The sequence below is a fragment of the Agelaius tricolor genome, unplaced genomic scaffold, assembly GCF_023055355.1.
Source record: "Agelaius tricolor isolate 1412-34295 unplaced genomic scaffold, bAgeTri1.0.p SCAF_7, whole genome shotgun sequence".
NCBI classification, from domain to species: domain Eukaryota; kingdom Metazoa; phylum Chordata; class Aves; order Passeriformes; family Icteridae; genus Agelaius; species Agelaius tricolor.
Genome location: NW_027269267.1, coordinates 36,458,281 through 36,479,378, shown reverse-complemented (window position 1 = coordinate 36,479,378; position 21,098 = coordinate 36,458,281). Strand labels below are relative to the sequence as shown.

General features: G+C 42.0%; 2 protein-coding genes across 3 annotated transcripts in view; one reads left to right on the top strand and one right to left on the bottom strand.

The window, feature by feature from the left end:
• UGGT2 (UDP-glucose glycoprotein glucosyltransferase 2) overlaps positions 1-1,232 on the bottom strand; it is a 75,103-nt gene extending 73,871 nt beyond the window's left edge. For both annotated transcript variants that reach the window (XM_071430964.1, XM_071430965.1), the window contains exon 1: positions 1,047-1,232. In XM_071430964.1, coding sequence (XP_071287065.1) covers positions 1,047-1,210 — 164 coding nt within the window. In that variant the 5' untranslated portion in view covers positions 1,211-1,232. The remainder of the gene's footprint in view (positions 1-1,046) is intronic.
• Positions 1,233-17,769: 16,537 nt separating this feature from the next.
• HS6ST3 (heparan sulfate 6-O-sulfotransferase 3) overlaps positions 17,770-21,098 on the top strand; it is a 277,866-nt gene continuing 274,537 nt past the window's right edge. The window contains exon 1 of the mRNA XM_071430963.1: positions 17,770-18,451. Within this exon, the coding sequence (XP_071287064.1) occupies positions 17,919-18,451 (533 nt within the window). The 5' untranslated portion in view covers positions 17,770-17,918. The remainder of the gene's footprint in view (positions 18,452-21,098) is intronic.

The following is a 21,098-nucleotide window of genomic DNA, read 5'->3' as shown; positions in this document are numbered from 1 at the left end:
TGACTGTATTGTTTTCTAATCTTTACTTTGGAAGTTTGCCTCTCCTTTGATTATAGAAGCTTGCTGTTCTACCCTCCATGGGTGTTCTCCAAACGGCAGCAATAAGTTCAAAAACAAAACAAATTTAAGCCAAATGGGCAGGGGAGCTACAAGCATCTAAAACCGGAAAACATTTTCCCTTTCTTTTGTGAATCACAGTGGTTTGGGTTGGCAAGGACCTTAAAGATCATCTGGTTCCAATCCCCTGCTATGGGCAGGGACACCTCCCACTTGAGCAGTTTGCTCTGAGCCCCATCCAGCCTGGCCTTGAACACTGCCAGGGATGGAGCATCCACAACTTCTCTGGGCAACCTGTTCCAGTGTCTCACCACCCTCACAATAAAGAATTTCTTCCGTACATCCAGTCTAAACCTGCTCTCAGTTTGAAGCCATTCCTCCTCATCCTCTCACTGCATGCCCCTGTAAGAAAGGCTCCCTCCCCACCTTTCTTGTAGGCTCCCCTCAGGAGGCTGAAATTAGGCCACCGCAAATCCTCTTCCTCTCCAGGCTGAAGCTATCATTTCAAGTTAACAATACCTTTTAAAAGTACTTCACCGTGTTTCACTCTCACATGTTCACATCTACACCAGTACATTTATGATCACTTAATTAACGTGCAAACTACTTGGAGGCAGACGAAGGTGTTACCCAGTGGAAAGCAGGGATGGTGTAATTGGCCCATTACATATCCTTGATCCAGCGACCTGCAAAACGCCTGAGCAGGGTAAATGCGAATTTACGCTTGCACAGCTCCCTCACAGCGTGGGAGAGCCTTGCCAACACGGTCCACAACACTTTCCGAGGGGAGAACGCAGTTAAGCCTCACAGCCAAAAACTACTTTAACACACCCTTCGACAGAGAGAAACGCTGCCAGCCCTCCTTCCCGCTCGGCGGAGGGAAAAGGGGGTCCCCTCCGCCCTCCTGCTCCCCAGGAGACAGCCGGGACAGGGCGGTGCTGGCAGGAGGAGCAGAAGGAGAAAGAAGAGGAGGAGGAGGCTGCACGCACCTCGCCTCCAGCAGCAGCGGGGTCGCCGGCCACTTCGCCGCCAGGCGAGCGGTGACGGGCTGTGAGGAGGAGGAGGAGGCCGGAGCGGTGCCACAGGAGCACGGCCGGGCACCCAGAAGGGCGAGCAGCAGCGCGGGCAGCAGCAGCGGCGCCCAGCCCGCCATGAGGAGCAGCGGCGCTCGGGGACGCCCAGCCCCGCACTGGCCCGGCGCGCGCCCCGCCCGCACAGCCATGCCGCTCTCCTATTGGCTACGCCGCGCCCTCGGCGTTGCGCTATTGGTCAGCGCGGAGGCCAATCAGCGGCTGACGGAGGTAAAACAGGGGGGCGGCCGGCGCCGTGACACGCGGCGCCAGGAGTGCGCAAGCGCAGGAGCGGCGGTACCGCCCGCCTCTGCCCTGAGGCGTGTCTGGCCCCGCCCATCTGCCGGCATCGGGCAATCCCGTTATTTTTAAATTTTTTTTTTAGGTTTCGGGTTGTTTAGTGCAAGTGTGTGATTTACGTAGGGTGCCCTAGGCTTGGGTGGCGGTGGCTGCAGGAAGGACATGGCCTGTCCAAGGACAGCAGCCATCTGCGCTGGCGCTCCCCCAATCTCCCGCTGACCGTGTCCTGGCGGGCTGCTCTCCCTCGGCCTTTACTACAAACAGTAGTAAAATCCTTACTCGGGGTGCGCAGCTTCAGACCTAATATACACATGCTTCCTCTGAGAGAAAGGCATTCAATTTCCCCTTCCTCCAAGTTTTCCAAATTTTGACACGTGTTTTGTTGCCTATCTGCCTATTTTTTTTTCCCCTCAAGAAGCATGAGCTTCACAGGAACTCTGCCTCTACCTTCTGCCTAGCTTACCTTGGAATTTCCAGACTCGTGTTCTCTAATTTCTATTTTTTTTTTCTTGTGTTCAAAATCTCTGTAAGTCCATTTCCTCAACAAAGCTGCTACATTCCCTCAGTTTTTCAGACCTAAGAGAGCGTGGTGCTGCTGGAGCTGTGTTGTGAGATGCTAATACAGAGGAGCTCTGCACAGTTGATCATTGGAGGAGGAACCTCCCAGCTGTGTTAAAAATAGGGGGTATTGCCTTTTCCAAACTGTGACTCATGGAACTCGAAGCTGAAACCTGGAATGACTCATGAAACTCAAAACTGAAACCTGGAATGTGTCACTGCTGCATACACTTTAATTTCTTTTCCACACAGTTATCTCCTAAATGCTCAAAGTTGCTTTGTGGGTGGTGGGAGCCAGTGAGGGCATAACTCCAGGGAGAAGGCTATATATTATAGCTTTGTATATATATACGCACACATACACACTTTGTAAGTATATATATGTATATATACATAAATAAATACACTTTGTATGTATACACACACACACATATAACCAACTTTGGATGGTTAGTGCTCATCTCAAACTATGGTACAGAAACTTGCCTTCACAGAGTGCCTGTACTTAACATGCTTCTGGGTCTTTATAATGTCAAAGTATGAAAAATACCTCCTGAGGATCATTCATATGTAAATTCAGCCTAGGACCTTTGTGGTTGATCTTCTTTGGACTTATTCACACAAATTTGTGCTGTTATAAGACCTCAGATAATTTCCAGCTTCCACTGTGTCACATCAGTGATGCCAACTTTAACGTAAACAGGTTAAATAAACCTTACCTAAAATTGGTACATACACCTCTGCAGAAATAATTAAAACCACAGGAGTATTTCTTTTGGTTTATGTGTAAGGCCATTAGAAATTTAAAAAAAAAATCAGCATATTTTCTGTGGAGAAAGGCTGTGAAATGAAGCTAAGCAGCTTCATTTCTTTCATACTGACAGTTCAGGAGTTGCTGCTGCTAACAGGGAAGGCACGGCCAGAGTACTTTACAGATAAGTAACTTTGGTCCCCTTGTCTTTCTATGCTGATAACCCAGGTATGGGGCAAAACTTTTCCATTCATAGAAAGTAAGTGCACATGTGATGAACTGTGCCACACTTCCACCACTCCCTAAAAAAATTCACAGCAAGTGTAAATTTACAAAGTTCAAAATGTTTTTGATGAACTTAGAAGAGCTCATGCTACACTTCTTCTGCAGAGAATAGGCCATAGCTGGTTTATATCAACCATCTACCAAAAAACATGACAGCCCAAGTAATCCTATGGTTAAAGGAGTTACAAGTTGCTTTTTTGATATCTCTTCAAGCAATAGTGAGATGTACATAGCACTTTCCCCATGTATATACATTTATCATGCATTTTTCATATCTCCATGCGATTCAATGTGATGATGGATCCACCCACCTTACCCTAATCTATCAATTGCTTTTCTATATAAAGTTGTTCTGTTATATTTTGTTTTATATTGATATTGAAGAGTCTGCTGTTGTTGCTTAAATGTGAACTCCTAAGCTTGTACGTTTTTTATCTTGAGCTGTAGCAATTTATGATTTGCCATACAAGAAAGTAAATAAAATTGGCACTGGCTATGGAAATATAGCTAGCTTTGAATTCACTGGCAAGATAAAGCAGTAGCTTTGAATCAAAGGTCTGATCATTAGTCTGTGGTGAGCTACAGAAAACAGCTAGTCCAGTAGTTTTCTTGAGAAAAGATCCTTTCTGCTTAAATACAGAAACCTCTGTTAGACAGAAAGGTTCTCTCTGCTGAAATATCCCTATCTCACATTTAGGGTTATTATTTTATTAGGGGCCTTGAATTTATGATCATAGATAGGCAAAATGAAGTTGGAAGCGACCTCAGGAGCCTCCAGCTCAGAACAAGGTTAGGCATGAGGTCCAGTCAAGTGTTGAAAAAAAATCCAAGGCAGGCACCTGCACAACCTTTCTAGGCAACCTAATCCATTGTTTAAGATGCAGTTTGGATTGCTCCTTGGAAAGAAATACCATGTTGTAAGAGAACATTGCATTCCTTATAAAAGCTTTTGCATATTTATCAGTTTTTCCTTTGCTTTGGTACCTTAACTACATTCTAGCCATGAAGAGCCAGTACATACTTTAAAAAAACCTGTTTCTGTATATTTGAGAAAGGCAGATTTTAATCTGTTAAGCAAAATGCAAACCTAGAAGATGGAGAGCAGACTTAATCTTCATTTCTACAGCAGAATTTTATTTAATTATTTCAAATAACACTTGGCCATTCTTGTACATACATTCCATATATATATATCTGCGTGTGTGTGTGTGAAAAAACCTCTTAGTTCTCCGAAACCATTTTTCAGCAGAACAGAAAAACAATTAGACCAGAAATTTAAAATTATTCATATCGCAGCTGTGCAAATAGGAATTGATTATCATAGCAGTTTCAGTGTGAACAGAGGGAGTGATTAATGAATGCTTCTCAGTAAGATGCAAATGTTTTTTAAGTCACAGTAAGCTATATCTATTTTATAGAAACAGTAGCAATAAGTGAAAATAAGTTGAGCTTCATCAGCGTATTCAGTTAGCTGAAAATAAAACTTTATTTTCTTTACAGACTGAAAACAATTTTCATGGTTTTCATGGAAAGGCTCCCTTTCTCCCTTACTTGGAGGTAAGGTAAATGTCAAACACTAATCAAATTATATTCCTGTTACATGGTCATTTACTGGTGGCCTCCTGAGCAGTAGCTCCTGGCATCCTTTTATCTTGTGTGAGATTGAAGGCTCTTCAGAACCTGTCAAAGTCACTACTATGACAGGCATCTGAGGTGTTTCCCTGAAAAGACTAAGGATGCTGTACTGCATTGATTTTTGCCTGTTCCATTAGAATAGACCAGCCATGGTTATTTGATTAGCATATCTCAATATAGTGTTATTCTGGAGCAGACCATGCCAAATATATTTCATAGTCTGTTAACTTTTCATTTTGATTTACAGCAATGGGCCAGTGAAAGAAGAATTGATGCAGAAGTAACATAAGCCTGGTTTTAATAGCTCACAGAATCTGCTCAGTGGCAACTTTCTAGCAATGAGAATTTATGCTCCTTTGCCATGCCCGTGCATACAGCTGCAGTGATAGTAAATGGCTTGCTGCCAGCATGCTTCTCTTTCCAACTTTTACTGAAAAGAAAAAAAAATGAAAAAGAGGAAAAAAAGGAAACTGAAGGACCATTTTTATTTGTGAATTAAACATGGGAGTTACAGCCTCTTATTTAAAATTATCCACCTCAGAGATCTGTAGAATATACTTCAGGTCAACAAACTTCCTACAAAACTCTGGGCATGTCTGTAATGTGTAGTGGAGAACAGTGGAATGGTTATAATGGGGAATGCAGCTCCATTTGCATACACCAGCTCAAGTTCATAAGCAATGCCACTGCTCTGCTGTGCCAATAAACAGTGTGCTTGTATTGATTTTTGTATTGCCCTGGCTCCTACCATGCCAAATCTGAGAAACTAACTGCACCAGTGGATAAAAGCAGGGCTTATCTACAATGTTGCAGGGTTTTTCTGAGTTTGTCTATGCTAAATCTTAGCTTATCTTTCCTGGGTCAAGCTCATCATGTAGCATGAATTGGCACTTCTGATGTCAACTAACAATCTTGGTTGTTAACTGACATGTGCTCATAATTAATCTCTTATTTACAATAGGCTGTGAGGTTCTTGGGTGTTGAAAAAACGTACATTTTTCCTTCTTTCTCTACTTATAAGTTGTGAATCTATGTACTCAGAGAAAGGAGCACAGGCAATATGCTGATGATATATAATTTATCCTGAAATGTACAATAAGGTTATTGAATCACCATTGTTGATCATTAGCCACATACTTGTATTTTAGACCTGATTTGTCACATGCAACTGTTTGGGAAATTATAACTTCAGAAGATAAAATATTTATAAATAAAATGCACGAAGTTGTGTATCTTTATATTAATTGAGAAGTTGGTATATGCAATGAAATGCCTCAGGACAATTCTGGCCACATAGTGCCACACCAGCACCAAAAGAGACTTTAGTGTGAAGGTATAGGTGTATTCACTGAGAAAATAAACTATTTCCCAGAATAGGGTAGTAGGATTTGAACTGTAGGCCTATCATGTAGGGATCAAAAGGTGCTGTACAAGGTGGAAAATATAAAGATAAAATGTACCTGTACAACAAAGTACATCAGTGATTTTTCCCTTTTAATCAGATCAGTGAGCAGAGTTCTGAATCCTTTCCAGAATGCCTAAAAAAATGTAAATTGGGAAATTAGCCAGTGAGTCCTGAATGTGCACTCAACCAAGTCACCTTTGACAGAAGCGAGGACTGCAGAACCATGACGAACTGTCTACTTAAAGCCAAGTGCAGTTTTTCTTTGAACAAACTCTTCTGCCCTTTTTAACCTGGATCAGAATTGCAATTGTATTTCCACCTGCTCAGGGTGCAGACTGCACCGTCCAGAGTGCTCCAGTGACAGCATATGCTGGGAGGCAGGGCTCTTTGACAGCAGCTCCTGGCTCAGGCTGAAGTACAGACTCAGCAGAAACCATTGCCTTGCAAGGTGGCATGAGCTCATTGGAGAGGTAACTTGTGCAGAACTCCCTGTTCCTGGCTCTGCATGGAGCAGCATTCTGGCCACAGCAGAGCTGGGTGCCAGGAGCAGCTGCCTTGCAGCCTGTGTGTGTGACTGAGCCCCTGGTGGGACAAATCTTGTGTTTATTCCTCACTCCTCATTGAATGTCTTGCTAGTGCACCTCTAAAGCAGGAACAAAGACTATAATGCACTTCCTGAGAGAATCACAGAATCATAGAATAGTTTGGTTGGGAGGGACCACCAAAGATCATCTAGTCCAATCCCCCTGGCATGGGCAGGACCACCTTCCACAGGATCAGGTTATTCAGATCCCCATCCCCACAGACCTTTGATATTTCCAGAGATGGAGCAACCACCACCTGTTGTCCAACCTGTTCCAGTGTTTCACCAAACAAAAACGACTTTCCAAATCCCTGTGCATTGTGTTTTAATTTCAGAGTGGTGACATGGAATTACACCTGTCTTTTATGGTGCTGTGACTCTTGACTGGACAAGGTGCTGAGCAGCCTGAGGTGAATTTGAAGCTGGTCCTGTTTTATGCACGAGTAGAACAAGCTGGCCTTCAGTGCCCTCATCCAGCCTAAACTATGTGGTGCAATTTGGTGTGCTACTTATACAGAACTTGCTTAGCATTGGTAGCTAAAGTTGCTGAAGTTGTAGGTTGCAAGCTGTGAAATTTCACCTAAATATTTTGAACACATGTTATGGTCAAGTAAAAGAAGGCCCCAGAGCCAGTTCAAGTCAGAAGATATGGAAATAGCAATCATCATCAGAAGCTGCAATCTTAGAGAGAAGAAGAGAAATGGCCCACGTGGAGACCAAGGAAGGACGGGAAGACCCCAGTCAGAATCACTGAATCATTGAATGATTGAAGTTGGAAGAGACCTCTGCAGATCATGTAGTCTCAACCCCTGATAAAGCAGGTTCACCTAGAGTAGGTGCACAGGATCACATCCAGGCAGATTTTGAGTATCTCCACAACCTCTCTGGGCAGCCAGCGTCAATGCTCTGTCACCCCCACAGTAAAGAAGCTTTTCCTCATGTTTGGATGGATCTCCCTGTGCTTCGTGTTGAGCCCCATGCTTCATCATGAGCTTAGTATTACTACTGGTCCAATCAGTTGCATGAGGGGTGGGAAACTTGTAAGGGTATAATTGCCCAGTGATTTCTTTGTTTGGGGTCCTTTTTGGGGGGCACCCAGCTTAAGCTGTAGCACTATTTATGAAAAGGACTTCATAGGAGAGTCTCTTGTTGGCTTATTGATCTAGTGAAAGCCTTATCAAACACTGTTACGGTGACTAGCATGTGTAAAACTTGTAACAACTGTTCTGTGACTCTTAAGTGTAATTTATTTTAGTTAAAAAATTGTGTAGCTAAAGTGAAACAGAACAAGCCAGCTGCTTTATTGTGTGAAATATGACGGATTTGTTTCCAGTGGAACAAATTTCAATGCTGCTTTTCTGGTTTTGCTGTGTTCCTTCTATTGGTCTGTCTTTTTGTTAATGTTAGAGACAGACCAGTAGATGAATTTCTTGTCTCTCAGGGGTCATTTCAGCTCACTTCCCAAAGTGAAAAAGAATACTTACAGACAAGTAATCTAAAGCTATTTTTTTCCAGTAATTCATGCTAAATATCTTTGGAGGGAAGATAGAAATATTACTTTTGAATGATGCAAATTAATATTTTATGTCCTTTTCAGTTAATCTGAGTATATAAAATTTTCCAGTTTTATGATTTACACACATAGATAATTGCAATCCATTTTGTGAAGGCAGCTTTAAAAATCAATGTAAAAAATAACAGTTACATGTAAATGAAAGAGAAGCAAAAAGTGCAGCCACAAGCTATTACAAATATAATGAAAGTGAATTTATTGCTCAAGATTTTTATGACCTTCTGTTTTTAAACCATTAAGAGGGTCCTTCAAGTTTAATCCAAACTGGAGAAGACACATTCCCATGCACATATACATGATTTTCCAGGCAAATTTATACTAACGGAACACTGTGAGAATTAAGGCTCCCAGAAGGAAAATAAAAATTATGATTCCCATATCTCTGAAGTCAGCATGCTATGTCCATCAATAAATTATAAAACATGTGCTTTAAAATGTTCATAAACCATGGAAAAGTGAGGAATTACAGTTTTTTTTAGCACTGGAACATACACATATAAATTAAATTCCAGATTTGTAGTAGCTTAATATATTTCTTTTTCTGGCCCTAGCCAGTCAAAAATCCAAGGAAGTGTAGTGCCAGAAAAAAAAAAGGAGTCACTGAACACTTAAATGAAAAGTTGTGGTTTATGTCTATATACAAGGTGATTAAAATATGCATATTCCTGGAGCTTTGCACCTGTGTATTGAAGTGATTGCACATAATTAGCAATGTGATTATCGAATATGTTTTCGCATGCCGCATATAATTAGACTTACAGAAACACACTACATTTAGAATATTTTAATGTAGATAAACTTTGAGGGCAAAAATGAAGTGTTGTTAAAGAAAAGTAAATTGTTTAACCCCTGATGTGCCAGCTGCTGCTACCTCTATCTCCTGTGTCCTTCTGCTGGGAAGAGCAGTGGGATGAACTTTTCCCCCATCTCTAGCACTGCAGCTCCAAATTATGGGACACTGATGACACAGAAAGCAAGAAAAAAAGAAGGAAACAGGATTAGTGCTGGATGAATGCTATCTTGATGCATCCTCTTTTGAATAACTTTGTCTCAAAGTAATAAAATTATCATTATAAATTAAATAAAATGGTCACAATTCTATGTGATTACCATATGGTAATCACACAGAATTAATACCTCAAACTAAGGGAAAGTTATGTTTGTCTATTAAATTGTAATAGAAATAGGTTTCTGTCTCTAAAACATGGCTTTATTTTGGTTTCCTGTTATCCTTTTATCCTGATTTCCTACATTAAATGAATTTAAATCAGAAGTACACTGCTTGTAGTGGTTATTCACATTTGATACACTGCTGTTCATACTATAATTTTGATAACTGGCAGTTGTCAACAAGAATTTACTATAGTATATTAGGTTGATAAACTTGGGCCTTCTGAAAGGATTAAGGTGAAATGATAGGTCTAGTCTGTGATACTAAAGAATGAAAAGTGAGATCCTGCCTGCTGGAGGCCCCAGCATTTTTTTTTTTCAAAATAATCTTTCTAAGAATCTTTTTTTTTTTCAAAAGAAAGTGTAAGCTCCTATTTTCCCCCACAGTTTAGCTATAAATTTGGGGTTCCCAACCTCTTTATTAAAAGACTGCAATTATAAAATGTCTGGACAACTTGCATCCTACTATTTCTTAGCAGTTGGGAGAAATTATGATAATTGAGCTAAAAACATCTCTATTTAAATAAAATACATTCATAGCATGTGAGTTTTTATGTTATAAGTCTCAATTCAATTATTTTAATGCTTGTCAATTCTCAGTTATGCTTGCTCAAAACCATGGAAGAGGGTCCAGGGTTGCTAATTATTTTACAGATCAGATTCTGGTATTTCACTCACCATCAATGGTCTGCAAGCCACAGTGTGACTACAGTGCTGTGACCATCTCTGTCTTCTCTTAGCAGTGCAATTCTTATTCTATTCCAGTTTTTCTTTTGCTACAAGATGACATGCAGTGTTGGTAGTTTGTAGGTACATGCTTCTCACTGAACCACTTCAATGTGAGGTGCCCTTAGATCCCTTGGTCAAACAAGCTGCTTTGACCAATCTGTATTTTGATTGCCTTTTTCTGACAGCCAAAGAATTATTCCCTTATTTTTTGCCAATTCTTAATCTGAACACTCCAGCAATCTTCACCTCAACTCTCCCTCTGAGTTTACAGTTTATTAATCTGAAACCTGTCACAGTGTTGAACAATTTTTCTTTCCTCTCATATTTCTTACGTAGTCACTGGTCTGTTACAAATGGACTGCAAGGCCAACAGATAGTTCTGCTGTGGCTTAGGAGAGCTGTTTTAGTCTTGACATTTGCTACCCCAGATTGCCATTATAGGTTAAAATTCCTGGCTCTCATGGTAATTACAGTTCCCAACATACTTTAATCCAAGAACATAAGATAAATTAGTGCCAGAGATGGATGTCTCAAACCGAGACTTCAAACTGAGTATGAATTTCTAACCTGTCACCTACAGTGCTAGTGACTTTTCTGTGCTGTGACTGTCATAGGTTGGCCAGATTTGAGGTAATAGGAGTAATTCTGCTGCAGCCTCAGCTGTGAAATAACTTAGATCCCTTCAGCATTAAACCTGAATTCCTCTCGCCTTTTCTAGAAGTCCAACTGAACTTTTTACTGATGATGGGACCAGTATTTCACTCATCTGGGGGGGATAATTTAAAGCATAAATATTACCATTCCTATATATTAGGAATACACAAAAAGAAAATATTAAATCTTTGTATGGACATAAGTTAGGGAAGAACCACTGATTACATGCCTTTAGGTGCTTATAGAATGATAGTTAAATAAGAAAGAGCTAAGAAAAATCCCTGAAGAGGAGGACTGAATTGTTCTAAAAATTCTCATAGCAGCACATTAAAAAGTGCAGTTCTTGAATTTAAACTTCAAAGGTTGCAGGTTGGCTTTCTGAAAAGAATCCAAGAAAGGTCTTGTATGAAATAGCAGCAACCCAGAAAGTGATAGCAGTTCTCAGCTTGCTGTTTTTCACTAAGGAGTTGGAGGTCAGTTATAAAAGAAAGGTTCAGACTTGCAGACAGCTGTGAAAGCCATAGAGGGGTGCTAGAATTTGAGCTTGATCTACCATTTGCCATGTTTTTTCTTCAGTTTTCACCTGTATCCCACAGAGATCAGATGAAGGACTCAGAGATCATGTACTACAGAAATCTTTTTTTTTCCATCTTGGAGAGGGAAAGTTCTTGGAAGATTTTTTTGTTGTTTCTGTTGGGGCTTTTTGGTTTTGCCTTTTGGTTTTCTGAGTTTTTGTGGGGTTTTTTTTTTGGTTTTTTTTGTTTGTTTTTTGTTTTTTTTTTTGGGGGGGGGTTTGGGGGGGGGGGGGTTTGGGGGAGGGGGGGTTTGGTATTTTTAATTTTTACATTACACTCCAAAGACTGAAAAGATAAAAAAATAAAAAAGGAGATAGGGAAGGTCTAGTGGGTAATTTCTAATATTATTTCAGATTTTTTTCTCTGAAGACACTAAAGTTTCTAGACTACATATGGAGTTGTGATGGAGATTTGGATCAAGATAGGCTATGTCTGTCAATGGCATATCTAGAAGTCTCTTTTGAAGGAAAAGAGAAGAAATGGCTTTCATAACTTTGAAAACCTCAGTAATTTCAGTTCTAAGCACAAGCAGAAGTGCTCAAGATAAACTGATAGTTGGACAAGTGACGTTTGATGGACCCTTGCAGTTTAAGAGCACCTGAAAGGAAGCAAAAGGCTTTTGTGTGATGGTAGGAGTAAGAGAACGCTTCTGTGACGCTTATCACCAGGTGGCAGTATTACACAGTCTTGCAATTCCTATACAGTACGGTATGAGCTGTTTGGCGGTCCTGGTGGGAATGTTGATAGGGATATTTGTGAGTTTTTGTAAGGCAGGAGGAAGCATGCACCAATTTCAGAAAAGCTGTATCTCTGTGTATTGACCTCCCCGATCAGAGAGGAAGCTGCAATATGAAAACTTGGTTGTTGATTGCTTAGACACTCTGATCTTTAAACAAGGGAGTTTATTACATGCTGCTAGACTGTACTTTACTAGGAAAACCAAAACACCATATGAAAATGCAGTAGCAATATCTTTAACATGGTTATCAATGTGACTGAAGCATCTCCATTTGGACCCAAATGTGGAAAAATAAGTGTGGATGTGGTGCAGGTGCCTTTTATCTGTAATAAGTACCCACAAGGTTCTCAGCACTCTAGAGATTGCATCATAAATATTGCAGGATTCAGAAGGCTGAGGGCTGGAAGGAATGTGTGTGAGTATGCTTAAGTTTTTCTATGCTCAGGGCAGAAACGAGACAACAATTTCCTGTGTTCTGTGAAATGCTCTCCTCATGCTCTCTCCATGTTGCAGATAGCATACATAAGCACCCTATGTTTAGGGTTTGGGATTACAAAAAAACGACCCTGCATTTCATACTGTCTGTTTTCTCCCTTTGGATGCTTGTCATTTGATATTACATCTTTCAATAATTGGAGTATTTCTCACTTCACTCAAAGTATCTTCCCACTCCCTGACTCTATCTGGCCACATCATGAAGACACCCTCATCTTTTGAATGGCCACAGCAGCCAGAGAGGCCCTTTGGCTAATTTGCTTAGCATCATCCTTATTTTAGTTGGGATTATAGCTGAATACCAGCAGGGCTCCCTAAGTGTCTCCCAATGTCTGGGCAGTGGACTCCAGTAAACCCATATACAGCCTTACACGCCAGAGATTTTCTTTGCTAGTTAACACACTGTAACTTCAAGCTGAGTTTTGTAAGTGTAACTCGGTTACACCACAGTACAAAATGCAAGAGGGTGAACACAATTTTTTCTGGCTTAAATTGAAACCTGCAAATGCTCAGCAGTGTTGTCTCCATTAGTAAATTAAACATGTTCAGAAACTGTCTTGGGTACTGACACCAAATAGCATGACATGGTCTGACCTTCACTGAAGCTACAATCTTTGTCACTGAGTGCTGCTTGGAAATGCTTTCTGGAATGGTTGACTTCCAAACTCTATCCAGGAGTTGTTTGAGAGAGTGCTGTTTGGCACATGCCCAAACATGGTTAGAACATTTGGTCATTCTTTATTCTATTTAGATATCCCCGTTGCAAAGCCCAGGAGTGAAAGAACAAAAGATGACCAATTTTACCTGGTAGAAAGGGAATCTGCCTTTAAATATCTTAGTTTGGCATTGTCTAAAAAATGTAGCTTAAAGTTTTCAGATATGTTCCGTTATTGGGAGACTACCTTCACAACCACTGTAACCTAAATAAAGGTAATGAAAGGTATTGGATTAGTTCTATAAGGAGTTATATGCTTGTAAATAAACAAATAAAGAAAAACACTAGAATGTTGCAAGCAATTTATGATGTTCCAGTTGTCCAAGGTCAGCATCTTATGAGATGTGGGATTATGACTACTAATAATATAAGCATAATAGCTGCAGTATAGCAATATAGGATAATAAAGCATAATATAGCTGATCCTTTCTCTTGTAAGGAAAACATGCAGCAATTTGTTGTAAGGAATGACTTGCAGAAGCTCCTGCACGTGGACTGGCATAAATGCGACATTGGCTGAAAACACTGTTTCTGGAGTGGTTGCATTCTGAGTAAAGGAAATTAAAGATGATCATAGCTGGAATAAAATTATTACATCCAGAAAAAGAATGGCAAGCAGGAGAAGTGTAAAGTAACAAGCCTTATGCTGAATTACAGCTTTATAAGAAGAAGGACTGCTGGCAGTATGATGCCTAAATTCTTTTACAAGGAAGAATAAAGCACTCCATGTGCCATTGAAATGAAGGTTTGATGAGTGCACATATTAGAATTTAATCTAATCCCTTTAATAAGGGAGGTTTACACTTTAAACATCGAAACAAATTAATCCTAGACAAATTACTGAAGTTAGCATTCACTTATTAACAATTTCTGTCCTCATGACAAGGGAAACACCTGGGACTTGCTGCATGACAAAAAACTGGTTTATTGGAAGTCTCAACTGGCTACAAGTATTGAAACAGCTCAGGTCAAGCAGTGATAAATAATTTAAAGAAATCAGTATGAGGTAGGTGTCACTTTAATTTTATATTACCAGATCTATTAGATGTTAACCTTGTCAGACGTGTAATTGCTAAATGAAATCATGTTTTTGTACCTTTGCTTCATAAAATATCACTTGCTTACTCATGCATTTTGTACAAACCTTGATGTTGGCACTGACACAGTTTCACATGCCCATTGCTTCTGACTAGCAAGTACTGTATTGTTCTTTAAAATATATTGTAAGTATGCCAATTTTTATTTTTAGCAACTTGGAAAATGTGTTGAGCATTACCTGGGAATTGGCAAGGACAAGACACATACTGTGTTGGAATTCTGAAATATTTTTCTGTGCAACACTTTTACATATTAGCTTGTTTCTGGTAGAAATGAGTGTAGATTTGGCATGCAAATTTTAACAGGTAAAGATATTCTGCCTAAAATTGTCACAAAGAACAGGTCATTCCAGTATTATTTTATTTGAATTCTTGGTGGGTGAACTCTGAGATATCTGCTGTCAGCATAGGATTTTAGAGAATTATGAAAAAAAAATAAGACAATCCTAAGTCTTACATGTAAGTGTTTTATTGTGAAATCCACAAAAAATACATTGGTTTTGTAAGATTATCTCAAAATTAGCTTTTAACTGACTTTGGATTTTCCTTATAGTTAAAGTCTCATTGGAGATTTATAGATCAGTTATGTTTGAAAGGGAAAATATTGTGATTGAGCAGTGTTGGCAACTTTTAGGGCTTCATTTTGAACCCAGGCATGATCCCATTAAATCAATGGGAACACTACTGTTTTCAAAATGACCCTTTTCATTGCTTCATTGATGCTAAGGAGTTACAGCCACGGACTTGCAAAGAAGCTAAATGATTTTATTAGAACTTAATCCCACAGGGATTTGCACAGAAACGTGGGCCTCTATAAAGAGAACATAAAATATTACCAAATGAAAGCTCTGTGTTGTTGGTTGTGCCATGGTTTGTGACTTTACATAAAGTGTGGTCCACAGACCATCATTAAGAGCATTCAAATTCATAAGTAAAAGCCTGCCTTTGAAAGCTGCATAAATACATTAATTCATTTACTGCAAGTAACTTCTTCTAGTTTCGGAAAAAGGAGAATCTTTTAAAAGTCAAGGTTTTCAGATAAACATAATTATAAATATTTTTACTTCTCTTGTACATCTATTCCATTAATTTTTTACCAGTTTTCATGAATCAGTAACTGTCTTGAGTAAGTTTAAATAAATAAGGATTTAAAATTCTAGTGAAATTGAGAGTTTCTCTGTTTAGCAGCTTTAGTTTTGAGCTCCTTTTCATGGAGATGAAGGTAAAGGGTTAATGGTATTTAATGAGTAAATCTTAAATTATCATATTTCTGCATCATGTTAAAAGCATCAGAAGAGATACTTGAGTCTAAATCCCTTAGCATCACTTCTATTTCAAATGAATTTAACCATATTTCTTGTTATGTAGTGGATAGGCTGAGATGATAACAAAATGCTTCTGTATCTTACACATTTAAACATTTAAATTTCTCTAGGACAGGCTTTGTGTCACCTAGTAAAAGAAAGAGGTTAAAAGATGAACTCACTAAGTCCACACTTTGGAGGCACAGGGAGTCTGGAAGCAGGTGAGCACAGTGGTGGCCAAAGCAGAGGAGCAAGTCTGGTCTCCCTAGAGAGGTGGGTGCTCTGCTGCTCATGCTGGCAAAGAATATGGTGATTTTTCAAGGTGAAAATGCTGTTTTCTACTTAATAAGAGTCAGTGAGTGCACATCTCTTGTCATTAGACGCCCAAGACTAAATAGGTTTATTTGATCAGACTCTGAATTCTTCTTCCAAAGGATGAAGGACGTCCAGTACCGTGGTGCATGGCGGTAGAAGGGTGAATTTCACCAAGTAACCCACGATGTTTTCCTTAAAAAATGGCACTGAAGGTAGAAGTGCATCATCTCTTCTCATGTTTTGGCAAGACCCAAAAATGTGCAACTGTCAGACTTTTACTGGTGTATTACCACTAAATGGGATGCTGGGAGTGTGCATGCATGTGTGGTAGATGTTTGGAGGTGGGTGGTGTAGGCTGCTGTTCCTGTGGACACCTCTCAACATTTACAGTTTGAGCTCCCTCTGTTCAGACCATTTTCTGTTAATTCTTATGATTTCTGGCAAGCTCTAATGGGAGCAGATACTCTACCCCCAAAATTCCAAGTACTCTTGGTTTCTATATAAAAACCTTCAGTTTAAAATACATTTGTCTATTTTTATAAGTTCTAAAGTTAAGTGGTCCCATGGGAAGGCACTGCTCTTCTGTTATCAGCCTTGCAGAGGTGAAGCTGCCTTTAGAGTTGAGCAAAAAAGTTGCTTTAGCACAGTCAGATATCTAATTAATCCCTCAGTAAATAAAAGCATTCTGTAATTAAATAAGCAAGATGTGCAATCAGTTCTAAGACAAAATGCTTTGCATATTAATATATTGTAATCCAGGAGCCATATGAGGCTTGGTTTTGGATATGAAGTGTTTGTAACAGACTTTTAACATTATGGGGAGCACACTTCAGGCAAAACAGTGTGGATTTTTTTTTTTTTTGGCAAAATTCTGCTGAGTGTGATCTGCAGGCTAAAGATTTGAATGTCTATTAAAGAACAAAAAGGATAATTTTCAGTAGGGAAAACAACACAGTTTCAGGATGTGGATTGTTGTAAATACACAAGAGGGATTGAAAAGTAACCTTTTGACATTTTAATGGAGCAGCTGCGCTGCTGGGGAACCGATGTTATTGCCTTGGGGAGGTGAAACTGTTCTGCGAAGGGGGTTCATGGTTTGTGACCATGGTTTGGGACGGTTTGAAGACCGCAAGAAGCAGCAGCACCGCGTACCAGCTACTCTACAATTAGTCAGCTAATCTATGGGGTGGTCGGCGCTGTCCGCCTCCGTGCATGAAGCACCTGGGGTTGTAATGACGGACGTGAGATCGCGAATGGTACCAAACTCCCATTTCCATCGGAAAACTGATGGGAAATGAGGAATGTAGCGGAGCCCCGCTCACCTGGCTGCTCCCCGGCCCCTCCCATTGGCTGCCCGACGCCCCGCCCCGCCCTCTGATTGGCTGCTGCCGCCTCCCGCCCCCGCCCCGCGCGCGGCAGGTCCCGGTCCGGTACCTGGAGGGGAGCGCGGGGCCGCTCCCCCCGCCCCCGCCGGGCCGCCGCGCGCTCCCATTGGCGGCAGGGCCGGCGTGCTGGGCCCGCCCATTGGCTGGCTGGGCGGCCGGCTCGGCCGCGATTGGCCGGCGGGCGGGGGCGGGGCGCGCCCCGCCGGGAGCCGGGCGCTGTGTTTGGGCTGGAGTTGCGGCGGAGCGGGATCGGGAGCGGAGCTGTGCGGCCGCCGCCGGGCAGCGCGTTCCGGGCACGGCGCTCGGCGCCCAGCCGCGGGCAGGGGCGCGGGATGGCCGCCTCGGGCGGGGTGCGGCGCGGCGCGCTGGGCTGAGCGGAGCGAGCCGCGGTCGCCCGTCTGCCAGGACCATGCCGTCGGGGAGGGAGCCGTGCGCCCCTCGGCTGCGGGATCCGAGCGGGGCGGCCGCCCCGGCAGCGGCCGGCAGCGCCTGATCCCGCGCCGCGCTGCCCCCGCGCATCGCCATGGACGAGCGCTTCAACAGGTGGCTGCTGCCGCCGCTGCTGGCGCTGCTCTTCCTGCTCATCGTCTACCAGTACGTGTCGCCCGCCTGTCCCGGCGCCGCCTGCCCCCGCCGCCCGCCGGCCTCCGCCGCCCGCCGCGGGGGGGGCCCGGAGGAGCGGGAGGAGGAGGAGGAGGCGGCGGCGATGCCGCGGCTGGCGGCCAAGTTCCCGTTCGCCCGAGGGGAGCTGTGCCGGCGGGTGCGGTTCGACATGCGGGGCCGCGACGTGATCGTCTTCCTCCACATCCAGAAGACGGGCGGCACCACCTTCGGGCGGCACCTGGTGCGCAACATCCACCTGGAGCAGCCCTGCTACTGCCGGGCCGGGCAGAAGAAGTGCGCCTGCCACCGCCCGGGCGGCGACAAGGACACCTGGCTCTTCTCCCGCTTCTCCACCGGCTGGAGCTGCGGGCTGCACGCCGACTGGACCGAGCTCACCAGCTGCGTGCCCGCCGCCATGGAGCGCCGCAGCTGCGCCGGCAACCGCACCCTCAGGTCAGTGCCTGCTTTCGAGATGCTCCAAACCAGATCGCGCCTTTCCCAGCGCCCTGGGAAGGTGCCCTGGCAGCAGGGCGAGAACTGTCCGCTGCCGTCCTCAATAGGAAACAAACGGCGGGGCAAGGCTGGCGTTCCGGGGGAGGGTGTGCTGTGGGCTCTTGCCTTCCCGGTGTGTTACCTGCGGTGCTTTCCCTGTGCCTCTAATGCGCGCTGATTCCGCGCGGCGCGGCCGCAGCTGCCTTTGGTGCGGCTTAGCGGAGAGAAACTCCGCTCCTGCTCCCGCGAGTTTCTCCTGTCTGTCCGTCCTCTCGAAACTTGTCTTTAACAAATCACTACGCTCTTCTGCAGCAAGCAGAGTGCCTCTGCAGAATCTGATGGATCGTTGCAGCTGCTGAATGTTGTACCTAGCGGAGTTGGCAGTATCCAACTGAGCCCTTAAACTCACTTTCACCTGTGTTTCGCACATAGGCAGGGTCTGCGCTTCCCGTGCCGTCCTGGCCGCTCGCTCTCCCTGCAAGCTCAAAGTCGGGAGAACATGTGTGGTCTCTGTACTGGCAAAAATCGCACTATGAATGTCCCTTTGTGACCTGCTGACAGTGGAAAAGGGAATTCTGTGTGCATGCTGCCTCTCTGCAAGTTATAGTGTGGTTTTGTTGGGTCTTGTGAAAGGTCTTGCCTGTTCTAAACATGGAATGATTGTCAGATGGGCGATCTCTCTTGATAAGAGATACCTCTGGGTGATTCAGTAAGTTTTGGTCTTTGTTCTGATTTATTCACCGTTCAGTCAGATTATTTAGGCTAGCATTAGAACCTGTCTGTATTTGATTGATTTTGGACATGTATTCAGGAGTTATGAGCTGAATTCATGCTTAAACCTTTGCACTTTATTAATTGTAACTTCAACTCTGGAAAATATGAAGGGAAATACAGGAAGAATACCTTTAAAAAAAGTTAAATAGTTTGGGAGCTACATTATGTTCTTTCATTTTAGTATCCATCTTGATTTTATGCATACACAAACTTTAAATTTTCAGTAGAATTACTTCCACATTGTGGTTCGTATCTTGTTACTTAACATGTATAGTCCGTGACATTCATGGGCACATTTTCACAGGGTTTATTCATCAGGACAATAGAGTTGATTATTGTTGTTGACCAATTTGAAGGTTATTTGATGTGAACATCAAAGGCCCTCCCATACGGCAAAGCTAGTTGCATTTGGAAAGACTCCAGTCAGGATAATTTAAATTTATTGTGGATGGTTGTGGACTTTAGCTATACTTGCAGAATACTGTTAAGGTAATTTGTACAATTTTATGAAAAAAACATTTAGCTGAATATGAAGTGTATGTATTTGCTGATGGAAGAGGAATGCTGGGAATGTCTTCAAGGACAAAATAACTTGGTGGTAGCTGTAGAGCTTTAAGGAATATTCAAGAAACCTGTAATGTAAAAGGGAGGGGAGGAGGAAGAGTAATACTTGTAAAAATGTCTGAAAATACATAGTCTGCCAGTGAAATCCACTTTTTCTCTCATGAAGAATATTAGTAGGTAAACGACTGAGTGCTAAATTCAGTTGCAAAGATTACAAATGGGAAATAAAATTGGAGTAGTGCCTTCAGTACTATTACAGAAAAACATTCTTGTATTAGATAAATTTAAAACTTCAAGTTGAACTACACAGCCAGTCATAGGACTGTGGTTCAGTGCATAGTCAGTAATTACTTTGACTGAAAAAAGTAGTGATACTTTGCTATTATAGGTGAACAGTGTTTTCTGATTTTTTTTTTTGTTACTGATTTTTTATTTTTAATTTGTGGATTGATTCTTTGGCTAGTGAAAGATTGCACTTCTTGATCTGTCTTTACATAAATGAGGAAAGCACTGTGAATAATTTATTGCATCATTTTAATACTGGTTTATTCTTCTATTATAACCTGTGCTGGGAGACTCCTTTACATTTTCCCCTTTATTTTGTCATTATAACCATGTAGCTTGGCTTCTGCTTCTCAAGGAGCTCTAAAAGGAATCAAATAACCCTAAAGTATGGATTATCTCTGCTGTGAATGTCTTTGCTGCTGGTGAAATTGGAATCAAGCCCAAACTACTTTGCTGTACTATTAGAAGCATGGATTTAAGTATTTTTTTAATGTCTGAATGGAGAATTGAGGAGACTGAATACCTAAAATAGGCAAGAAACTAGCATACGTGTCTAATGTGAAGTGTACTGAATATTTTTAAGTCTTCCTTTAAAGCTCCTGAATGTATTTGAAGCAGTAGACTTCCCTGAGTAGCTCAACTTTTCTCTTCTGCCTTCCAGCTATGGTGTCAGAAAATTAGGCTAATTGGTTAAATATCTGACAATGGATTTTCTTTGTGGCCAGCAGGACAAACTTTTATGGATTTGCTACCAAGGTGTTTGATCTCCTGTGCCATGTATTTGATGCAGTGAAGATGTTTTGTGTGTTTCACATTTTTTGTTTGTTTCTCCACTAGCAGGTGTTAATATAATCTATTCTTTCAGATCCCGGTATATGCAGTCTGTCTTCTACTACAGCAGAGGGAATAAAGTGTTTTTAGTGTATGATAGTGAAAATTTGTTTCTTAGAGTGCTAAAAATAGTGCAAGTTAGATTAAGTCCTAC